The sequence below is a fragment of the Thalassophryne amazonica genome, chromosome 6 (genome assembly GCF_902500255.1).
Source record: "Thalassophryne amazonica chromosome 6, fThaAma1.1, whole genome shotgun sequence".
NCBI lineage: Eukaryota > Metazoa > Chordata > Actinopteri > Batrachoidiformes > Batrachoididae > Thalassophryne > Thalassophryne amazonica.
The window spans coordinates 65,078,206-65,090,051 of record NC_047108.1 but is presented as its reverse complement, the minus strand read 5'-3'; the positions used below and the strand labels follow the sequence as shown (position 1 = coordinate 65,090,051).

The window sequence follows — 11,846 nt, the reverse complement described above, 5'->3', positions numbered from 1 at the left end:
ATTTGACTGTGAAAGGCAAATAAAAACCAATGATGCATAATAGTACTTCTTTAAACTCCAACAAAAATGATGTCTCAGTGAATGACCAGCATAGTTTTAAAAGAATATTGATGCAAATGGATGAGATGGCCTGTGTTCATTCAAAATCAAAACTAGAAATGTGATAAGAAGCTGCAGAAAAGCTCAGGAACCGGGCTGTGTGAAAAGTGCAGCTCTTGCATTATTTATGAAGAAAGCTGAAATCTATCCAGCCATGCGTCTGTGCACTTTGTGTACAGTCATTGATCATGAAATCCACAAACTAGAGGTTTCACAGCTCAGAAGCAGCTGAAGCTTCACCCAAATAAGTGGTCATTCTCTTCTGCAGGAGAATGTCACGAATGGAGGGACTGATGCTTTGATTTTACTTGACTCAAAATCTGTGGCTTGCTTTCCCCCCACCGAGGTTGAGCTGAAGTGACCAGGATCCTGTTAATTGCGGATGTCCCTCACCAATTCAAGCGTCTTTCTGCTTAATGAGGTTGGTTCTGTTTTTTTAATCTTGTCGGGTTTGATCGGATGTTATCGGATAATAACAGCTGGTGTAGTGTGGTCTTGTAGTAAAGACATCAAAAAAGGAGAAATGGTAAATTATAGTTAGCGTTGTGACAAGCTTTTCTTAGTGTAATTTGCAACAGAATTATATTGGGGAAATGATTATAATCAGGATATAAACTGTCTCAGCATATGGCAAACTCACTATTATACTAATGATAAAAAGCTCTGCTTGCATGCACAAAGTTTTGATAAAAATGGGAAATAACTACAAATCAAGATTATCCATAACAAATTAACATGCTATAGTTGCTGCAACTGTTGCAAAAAAGCTCATAAATACTATTTAGATTGCTCCAAACGGTATTTTTATATAACTGATGTATTATGTCTCTTTAGTGAATGTAAAGCTGACAAGGTCAAATATGAATAAAAGTTAAAAGACATTTCATCTTTCTTTTTTCATTTTTAATCCTCAAGGTTTTATATTGTTGCTTAGTTACTATTAACTTGTATTTTCTTGTTAATTACTATTTTACAGCTATTTTTCCAAATATAATTGATTGCATCTTCTGACAGACAGATTCAATACCTATAAAAACTGCATGTTTTGAGAGCAAATTGAAATTAACAAACAAATAAATACATAAAATTATGTTATTTACACTCAAATTGAAAATAAATCTCTATAACATGAGTTTCATTAAATAAAAATCATCTTAAATAGAAAATAACATGGGGAAAAATAGCGTGGAAATTAATTTGAATCACTTACACACAGAATTTTGCAGTGTTAAATTTACATATACTAAGGACTGCAAAAGTAACAATTTCAAATTCATTAATAAAAAATAAATTGGTGAAGTGTCTAGCATATATATCTTGTAACTGCCATTATTTTGTACCAGGGTGAAAGTTGTGTTGATTCTGGTTTTGGGCTCCAACTTAAAATTGTTGTTGCAGAACTGGTTAAAACCAGGGGAGGCAATGGTCATGTGGTTAAGCGCCGTGAATACTTTTTGGATCCTATCTATCTATCTAGCTATCTATCTATATCTATCTATCAAACTTTGTTGCACTGTGCCGGTGTTTTATTTGCTCTCTCGTGGTGCACTGTGCCTGTGTTTTGTTTGTTGTCTACTGGTGCACTGTGCCAGTGTTTTGTTTATTGTCTACTGGTGCACTGTGCCGGTGTTTTGTTTATTGTCTACTGGTGCACTGTGCCTGTGTTTTGTTTGTTGTCTACTGGTGCACTGTGCCAGTGTTTTGTTTATTGTCTACTGGTCCACTGTGGCGGTGTTTTGTTTATTGTCTACTGGTGCACTGTGCCAGTGTTTTGTTTATTGTCTACTGGTGCACTGTGCCGGTGTTTTATTTATTGTCTACTGGTGCACTGTGCCGGTGTTTTATTTATTGTCTACTGGTGCGCTGTGCCGGTGTTTTGTTTGTTGTCTACTGGTACACTGTGCCTGTGTTTTGTTTGTTGTCTACTGGTGCACTGTGCCTGTGTTTTGTTTATTGTCTACTGGTGCACTGTGCCAGTGTTTTTTTGTTGTTGTTCTCTCCTGGTGCACTGTGTCGGTGTTTTGTTTGTTCTGTCCTGGTGCACTGTGCTGGTGTCTTGTTTGTTCTCTCCTGGTGCACTGTGCTGGTGGGGTTTTCTCTCTCTCTCTCTCTCCTGGTGCACTGTGCTGATGTTGTTTTTGTTGTTCTCTCCTGGAGCACTTGGTTGTTGTCTGCTGGTGCACTGTGACGGTGTTTTGTTTGTTCTCTACTGGTGCAATGTGACAGTGTTTTGTTTGTTCTCTACTGGTGCACTGTGCCGATGTTTTTTTTTTTTTTCTCTCCTGGTGCACTGTGCCAGTGTTTTGTTTGTTGTCTACTGGTGCACTGTGCCGGTGTTTTTTTGTTGTTGTTGTTCTCTCCTGGTGCACTTTGCCGGTGTTTGTTTGTTCTCTACTGGTGCACTGTGCTGGTGTTTTCTCTCTCTCTCTCTCTCTCTCTCTCTCTCTCTCTCTCTCTCTCCTGGTGCACTGTGCTGATGTTTTTTTTTTGTTGTTCTCTCCTGGAGCACTTGGTTGTTGTCTGCTGGTGCACTGTGACGGTGTTTTGTTTGTTCTTTACTGGTGCATTGTGACGGTGTTTTGTTTGTTCTCTACTGGCGCACTGTGCCGATGTTTTTTTTTCTCTCCTGGTGCACTGTGACAGTGTTTTGTTTGGTCATGAAACATGTATGAAGCTGATGTTTGTAAGATGTTCATGATGTTTATAGCAAAATATTTACTTCCCGTGGTTGGAATCAGGGAGATACCACGTGTTACTTTCATCTCATGCTGGGGTTAAATTTTTCTTCATTGTTCAAAGACGTGCTTTATGGGTGGATCCTACAACCCGGAGATATCTCGGAAACATTACTTATGCAGATTAATGCATTTTATGACATTTGTGGCTATAATTAAAAGTAATATTGTTGAAGATGTTTAAGATGGGATAATTTACATACATTTTAAGAATGATGTAGTGTTGTTTAGATGGGTTAAATGCAGAGGACAAATTTTGTTGTATGTATGTATACGTATATGTGCAAAGACAATAAAGTCTCTATTCTATTCTATTCTATTCTGTTCTATTCTGTTTTTAAGAATGATTTAGTCATTTTTGTTTTGCTTCTGAACGCAACCTGGTCAGAAACATAATGATTTCTCCATACGTTGTTCTTAAAACTACACAAAATTACCCCATTTAAAACATCTTTTACAATATTACTTTTAATTTTCAATTTATTTTCATTTATATAGCGCCAAATCACAACAGAGTTGCCTCAAGGCACTTCACACAAGTAAGGTCTAACCTTACCCCCAGAGCAACAGTGGTAAGGAAAAAAATTTAATTAGACAGACATCATAAAATGAATTAGTCTACATCATAAGTAATATTTCCTTTTCCAAGATGTTTCCGAGTGTTTCTGAAATGTGTCTGAGATGTCTCAGAATATTTCTGAGTTTTAGGATCCACCTGCTTTATGTTTGGAATAAGATCGGAAGACAGGTTTCAGCCAAATTATTGCAAGGAGAAGATATTTGAATTTATTTTTAAAAAAAATCAAATAGACATTTCTATTCTGGAACATTTAAAAACTCTATAATTTCTGGTTTTCATTTTTGTTTCTTTAAGTGGTTTAGACTTCAACACTCCATTTCAAGACAAAAAGAACAATTGCTTAATAAGGCCAAATAAATTAACGACGTAGCAACCTGACAGCAAAATTATTTTGACTTTATATGTATATATTTGTGACCCTGAGCAGGGATGGTGGCCAAGTAGTTAGTGCTCTTGGTTTTAGTGCCGAAGGTTCCTGTTTCAAACTCCACCCCTACTGGATTCTCCATGTAATGCAGAGTTGTATCAGGATGGGCATCTGGCATGAAACCTCTGCCAATTCAACATGCGAATCCACATCAGATTTGCTGTGGTGACCCAGAGTGAAAACAAGAGAGCAGCTGAAGGGACCTATTCATTACATATTTGTGAGCCTCATGCCAGCTAACCAGGATGTAGATAATAAACTGATAATTACACCAAAGTGGTATATTTGTAGGATCACTGTTTTACAAATTATACTGATTTTTTTTTTTTTTTTTACAGTTGATGTATGGTATATACCCAACCATAATTACCACAGTTATTTGAAGATATTACATTTCCTACCCAATTTATAGATGATATCATTCAGTTTTTAGAAAAATTTTATTTAACATGGGCCTAGTGCTGAAGTGAATAGCTCAGTGGCTCACCCTACAGAGCAGCTCACTGTGTGCATGTGTGTGTGTGTGTGTGTGTGTGTGTGTGTGTGTGTGTGTGTGTGTGTGTGTGTGTGTGTGTGTGTGTGTGTGTGTGTGTGTGTGTGTGTGTGTGTGTGTGTGTGTGTGCGTGTGTGCGTTTGCTGTGCTGATATCAAATCCAGCTTGACAGTCATAAAATTAGCATATACACACAAGATAAACTACAAAATATTACAAAACTATTATTATATACAATTATTAACCATATAAACTCTATGACAATGAAAAGGTTGAGAAGAAGATCAGGAAGGCCGGCTTTCCAATTATTGTGAGATGAGTAGTTCCATTGTTACTTCAATAAGATAAGATAAGATAAGACTTTATTAATCTCACAGTGGAGAAATTCACATGTTATGTCAGCTCTTAAGAAAAACACACAAGATGGGTGCGAGTAGAGGAAAATGTGCATCAAATAGCGTGTGCAAGGATAAGCAATAATAATACTTGTAACAATACAATAAAATAAGAAAATGAGGTAGAAATAGAATATATATATATATATATATATATATATATATATATATATATATATATATATATATATATATATATATATATATATATATACATATGTACATATGCATATATATAAACATGATTGGAATTGAAAAAAAATAGGAGCATCTTATTTACAATATGTGAAGTGGAATTTAGATGTGATAAGGTGACATTAGTGCTGGGATTTGTAACCGAGTTGTTATTGCACATGATTTGTAGATATATTAATATTGCACGTGATTTGTGGACATATTATTGCATGTGGTTATTTCACAGTGTTATTGTACAGTCTGACAGCAGCAGGGAGGAACGACCTGCGGTATCGTTCCTTCTTGCACTGAGGGTGCATCAGCCTGTCACTGAACGAGCTGTTCAGCTCCACTACAGTCTGGTGGAGAGGGTGAGAGGAGTTACTCATGATGGATTTGAACTTGGCTAACACCCTCCTCTCTGCCACCTCCTCCAAAGAGTCCAGAGGACAGCCCAGGACAGAGCTGGACTTCCTGACCAGCTTGTTCAGTCTCTTTCTCTCCTGCTCTGTGCTGCCCGGGGCCCAACAGACGACAGCATAGAGGAGAGCAGAGGCTACAACAGACTTGTAGAAGGTCTTAAGCAGAGGCCTGCTCACTCCAAAGGATCTCAGTCTCCTCAGGAGGTGGAGGCGACTCTGTCCATTCTTGTACAGGGCGTCAGTGTTGTGAGTCCAGTCCAGTTTGTTGTTGAGGTGAAAACTCAGGTATTTGAAACTGTCCACAGTCTCTATGTCCTCCCCCAGGATTTTCACTGGTGGGTGAGGTGGTGGTTTCCTCCTGAAGTCGATCACCATCTCCTTCATCTTACTGGTGTTGAGACACAAGCGGTTGTGCTCACACCAGTCCACGAAGTCTGTGATGATTGACCGGTACTCCAACTTGTTTCCCTCAGACACACGACCCACAATGGCGGAGTCATCAGAGAACTTCTGGAGATGGCAGCTGTCTGTGTTGTACGTGAGGTCCGAGGTGTAAAGGGTGAAGAGGAAAGGTGAGAGGACGGTGCCCTGGGGGGGCTCCGGTGCTGCACCTTACCACCTCAGACTGACAGCCGCGCAGCCGCACGTACTGAGGGTTGTCAGAGGCAACATCATAAAATTGTGATATTGTCCAAATACTTATGGACCTGACTATCTGATACCTTTTTTTTTTTTTTTTTCCACCATAGTATCTTTGTTTATTACATTCACTCCATTTTTACACAATAATTGCTGGTTTATTTTGCAGCATGTCACATGATCGAACATTAACTTTATTAGCTTCTGCAGAGATAACTACTCAGTTGCATCCTTCTCTCTTTGCTGTAGCTGCTAACAACCCCATCAGACATTATATCACATTTGCATGTTTTCCATACCACTTGCTCAGTGACACTTACTCACATGGCCTCATGCCTGCTGTTTGCGTGCACACTGCAAACAGGGATCAGGCATGTGCTGAGAGCACATGCTGCACCTGTGTGTCTGAACCCATCAATTGGAACTCTCACCAAAGGATTTTGCAGCAGCCAGGTGTCCCCCTACTTCCCAGACTCAAAAATTTAAAATGCACCATCCCTGGTACCTTTTAAAAATACCTCATTCATCCATAATGCACCAGCAGCAGTTCTGCTCACAGAGGTGCTTCATGTGGGACTGACCAACAGTCTTCTGCACTCAATGCATTTTGCAGTTTAACTATCAAACCTTCACTCATTCATGTTTTATTCACATCTGCACTCATGGAGAATTCCCCTCTCATTGCCTCCTGCACCTCTGTATTGCCTCAATGCTTGCTACGACCTCACCTTTGAATTATGAATGGACACTTTGCTGCTCATGGGGCACTGTTTATAGTGCAGCAAATAACTGAAACAATACTTCACATGGTGATACAAGCACCAAATCCAACACAAATTCTCCTTAGACATTGCTCTATTGAAAAAACAATGGGCCACTTGAATTTTCAATAGGTGGCCACGTAGGAGTCAATTGAAGAATTACACAGGGGTTAAAATTTAAAAATGCTCCAATCATATTGAAAACTATACCACATTATTTGTCTGATCATAAAGATTCCAAAAAGGTATAGTTTGGACTATCTATGACTGAATGTTATGGAGTTATGGGGTTCAAAACCTTAAGAATGGTGACAAAGGTCAGTTTCAGTTTCTACAGGGGTCAAAAGTTAAAGTTGCACCAATTTTAGTAAAAAATGGTGCAAAATGTTGCTTGAGCTTCTTGGATTAATAAAGGGAATAGTTTTGACTGTGTTGAATGCTTGGTCACTAAAGTAAAGGTCAAATAATGTTGACGTCCATTGACCCCTGTACAAACTGAAACTGAACTTTGTTACCATTCTTGTTGTTTTTACCCCATACCTCTATAGAATTCAGTCATAGATAGTCCAAACTATACCTTTTTGGAATCTTTACAATCAGACAAATAATGTGGCATAATTTTCAATATGACTGGAGCATTTTTATATTTTGACCCCTATGTAATTTTTCAATTGACCCCTACATGGCCACCTATTGAAAATTCAAGTGGCCCATTGGTTTTTTCAAAACAGTAATATCTAAGGTGTACTTTTGCCAAATTTGGTGCTTGTATCACCATTTGAAGGATTCCTCTGTAAATATCTGCAGCACTATTAGTGCTCTTGTATCAGAAGGAAGAAGGTCCTGGAGACTTTTCTCCTTGTGTCAGATATACAGGTTGAATTGTCTGTGCGTGTGTGTTTGCATGCAGTAGTCCTATGATGAAGGTGCACTTCACCTTCCTACCATTGAAAGAATACCAACCAGTATTGTGCATCCCTCAGTCAGTGCACAGCCAAGCTGGTCTGTCTTCAGATGCCTGTTATCATTTGCTGTTTTGTGCTGTATCCACGGTCATGTCAGTGGCCGCCACCGCCATCTGACTGCCATGGAGAAAGAGATGCATTTTGCATTTTGTGTGGATTTCTTGGAACTGTGCAAACAGAATAAAGTAGGCCATGGGCCTGCATGGCCCCTCGTGCACCCCCCCCCCCCCGCGACCCCCACTACCACTATCACCATACACACACACAATCCCATAACTTTTGTACCATTAGAAAGCTTTAGATGTCTAGATTGCTAAAATAGCGACTCACTATGACAAAGGGATATTTTTGTTGCCTCTGCAAAATAACAAAAAATGGTAAATGGACTGCATTTATATAGCACTTTTCCATCTGCATCAGACACTCAAAGCGCTTTACAATAATGCCTCACATTCACCCCAGTGTCAGAGTGCTGCCATACAAGGTTCTCACTACACACCGGGAACAACTAGGGGATTAAGGGACTTGCCCAAGGGCCCTAAGTGACTTTCCAGTCAGGCTGGGATTTGAACTGAGGATCCTCTGGTCTCAAGCACAATGCTTAACCACTAGACCATCACCTCTCCAAAAAAGGGTGTTTAATGTAGATCCAATATTCTGGGGCAGTTTCCTGCTGCACGTTCCAGTTCCTAATATTGAGATATTTTATGCAAGTGAGATTAAAAGTACAAACATAAATTATAGTTCTTATAAAGCAACACTCATACTTTTGTTTGTTATTCAAATGTGTGTTTCAATTGCAATTTATTTTATTTATATAGCACCAAATCACAACAAAGCTGCCTCAAGGTGCTTCACATGAGTAAGGTCTAAGCTTACAACCCCTAGAGCAAACACCCAGGTGACAGTGGTAAGGAAAAACTCCCTCTGATGTGTTAACCTCCTTATTTTGCAAAAACAAAAACAAAGTGTTTTTAGGTCTCAAAATCTGGATGTACAGATAAATGCACCACATTGCCAAATATCATAGATGACACCTTTTCACACTACAAGTGATACTCCTCATCTCAATCTCCCAAACTAAACTTTTTTTTTAACTAAGTCTTTACAGTGTTACTTAAGGGCCCCCTGAAGGAAACTAGCACCAAAGACATTGAACCTTTGCCTTAGGTCACTGGTTAGCATCCAGGGTCTCACAATCATACAATAAGACAGGTAGCACAGGACACTTGGACCTTCATTCTCCTGCAAAAATATCAGCATCACCAAACACCTCTGTCTAGCGAATTCATGACTCCCGAAGCTCTTCCCAGGCATTTCTCAATCTCAGAGGTCAGGAACCCAGAGACTGTTTATTTTGCTTTGTCACAGCTGCTGGTTTTCAGTTCATCACACTTCAATCACATCTTGAGTTCCATTCTGGTTTAGTTTAGTCTTTGATCCACTGTTTTTGATTTTTGTTCATCATTGCTTTTGTCACAGCTTGTTGTTTTCTGTTCATCACACTACAGCCACATGCTGAGTTCCGTTCTTGTTTCATTTTGATCCACTGTTTTTGATTGTTTCATGATTGCATATGTCACTACTTTGACTTGTCAGGTTTACCACATTAGTCTTCAGGTGTATTATGCATGTCAGTTCTGTTCTAGTTTTGACCTTTGAATTTCTTGATGTCTGCTTTTCTTTTTATGGTCAAGTATTAATCTTTTCTTGTAACAAGTCCATGCATCTTTTGTCCATTAGTTCTTTTCAGTCTTGTTACTTTAGTATTGTTAGTTTTTGTTTTTGAGTCATGTCCATGTTGTCTCTGCACTCCCTCGTCTACACTTTCTGTTCTCATGTATTCATGCCCAGTTTAATTTGTATCACCATCTCCTTCTAATCACTGCACTCTCTTGGCCTGAACCTGCACTTCTTCATCTCTGTTGGCCACACCCCGTTTTCTCTGTCATCCTCACCCACTTGTCACTGCACTCTCTTGCCACACAATGTCTCATTTTTCTTTGGCTACGCCCTTCTCCTGCCTGCTCACCACACCTGCTTCAAATCACATCCTAATTACACCGCTGTGTATTTAAGCCCTGCTAGATTTCTTTTCACTTGATCGTTGATGTTCCTATCTCTGTTTCAGCTCACGTATCTGTGTTCCAAGTTCCTAGCCCTAGTTCGTGTTGCAGACTGTGCCTGTTTTTCTTGACCTTGCCTTTTGTCTTAGCCCTTGTAACTTTGATTGCCGTGCTTAGACCTCAGCCTGTTTTTTTGACGACGCCTTTGTATTACACCTGCCTGTACCTTCGCCTCGCTGACTGCCTTTTTGTGTACCAGACCCTCTGCCAGAATTTATAATAAAGCCTTTTACATCCTACCACCTGCTTGTGAGTCTGCATTGTGCCTCCTGCCTCCTGCTGTGCCCAGCTCCCCTGAGAATCATGACACTGAGGTGATGACACAAACAAACAAACAAAACATGTCAGGTATCCAAGAAATGAATTATTTCGCAGCTTGTTGCCTTCAGTGAAAAGTAGCTGGTGCAACCCACTCTGCATCACCCTCCAAAGAGGTGGCATCATTCCCTCTCTTGCACAGGCTCTGGGGAAACTGGCTCAGTGCGAGTTATTATTGTTATTATTCATTGATGAACTCATCCCATCTACTCAGTGATGTTAATCAGTGAAATCACCTGGTGGAGTTGGTGGTTACAACGAACCCCTGCACCCTCTTGGCCCTTTCTGGAATCAGTTTGACACCTATGGTCAATGGACTGGGAGGCTAGCAATCAGGGTTTGCATCCAGGCTCCCAACTGATACTTTAACAGGTGTGCCGGGGAGGAGGAGAGACACGTGCTGTGGGGCCTAAGAAGCTCTTCTTCATCTTCAATGTGGAGTTTGTGAAAAAGCTTCACACACGTGAGGTTGTTTTTCACAGGTTGCGGTCACACGCTGTCAGGAAAGCTCTGAAACTCACAACAGCACAGAAAAATAAATGATTTGACCACATTAGAAAGAAAAATTGGACTTGTTCGATTTGGGCAAGTTATAAAGGATCTGTACTGTCCGATCACATTTTTTATGTGTCTTGGACAATCGGACAAGCATTAAGGTCGAGGGCTGTATTTTCTTCTTTTTTTTTTAGCACTTGCAGCAGCACTGTGGCAACCTAGGTGACCACCTGTGTGGCAGAGCATAAAACAGCGGACTTCCTACATGCACAAGCTTGCAATTATCAGATTTTGAAGATGCTTAACATAAAACCTCAACCTTATTTTAGTTTAAAAGGCCGATAGAACAATTTTCCATAATGTGATCCTTTTAAAAAGGCAGCCTTATAACATATCAATCAAACAATCAATCAGTACTTTATTTGTCACTGTCATAATAACAGTTATAAATAACAACACAATGTCAGTTAGAGCAACTCATTGCTGTCATAATAATAATAATACATTTTATTTATAATGCACTTTACATTTAAGCAATCTCAAAGTGCTATAGTGCAGAGTTAATTAGAAAGAGACACAAGGCAAAATTAATTTAAAAAAAAAATCAGTAAAAGGTGTACTTAAATTTAGCGGAAAGCTTTCATAAATAAATACCTCTAAGTTTTGTTTGAAAACATCAGTGGTCTGTGGGGCCCTCAGGTGGTCAGGGAGGGCGTTCCACAGCCTTGGAGCTGCAGAGCAAAAGGCCTGGTCACCCATGGTGAGGAGCTTGGTTCTGGGGGCTTTGAGGGCATTTGTATTTGTGAATCGGAGGGTGTGTGTGGTGGGCTGGGGAGGTGAGGAGTTCCTTGAGATATTGGGGGTATATCCATAAAGGCACTGGTGGGTGAGAAGGGAGACCTTATACTCAATTCTGAGTGGGACAGGGAGCTAGGGGAGAGATTTGAAGATGGGGGTGATGTGATTGTATTTGCGCATCCTCATCAGGATCTCTGGCGGGAGCTTACAGAGACTGCAATACATCCAGAACAGTGCTGCCAGGATCCTGATGAGGAGCGCATTACAATAATCCAGCCTGGAGGAGACAAAGGCGTGGACGAGCTTATCTGCATCATCTCTGTGTGGACGAGCTTATCTGGATTTTGGCAATGTTCCTGAGCTGGTAGAATGATGTTTTACAGAGATGTTTGATGTGGGTGTCAAAAGTGAGTTGTGGG

The 11,846-nt window shown here is 39.9% G+C and overlaps 1 protein-coding gene across 1 annotated transcript in view; it reads left to right on the top strand.

Annotated features, from left to right (window-relative positions):
• Window positions 1-437: 437 nt before the first annotated feature.
• cacnb3b (calcium channel, voltage-dependent, beta 3b) overlaps window positions 438-11,846 on the top strand; it is a 117,053-nt gene continuing 105,644 nt past the window's right edge. Inside the window, exon 1 of the mRNA XM_034172342.1 lies at window positions 438-520. Coding sequence (XP_034028233.1) covers window positions 482-520 — 39 coding nt within the window. The 5' untranslated portion in view covers window positions 438-481. The remainder of the gene's footprint in view (window positions 521-11,846) is intronic.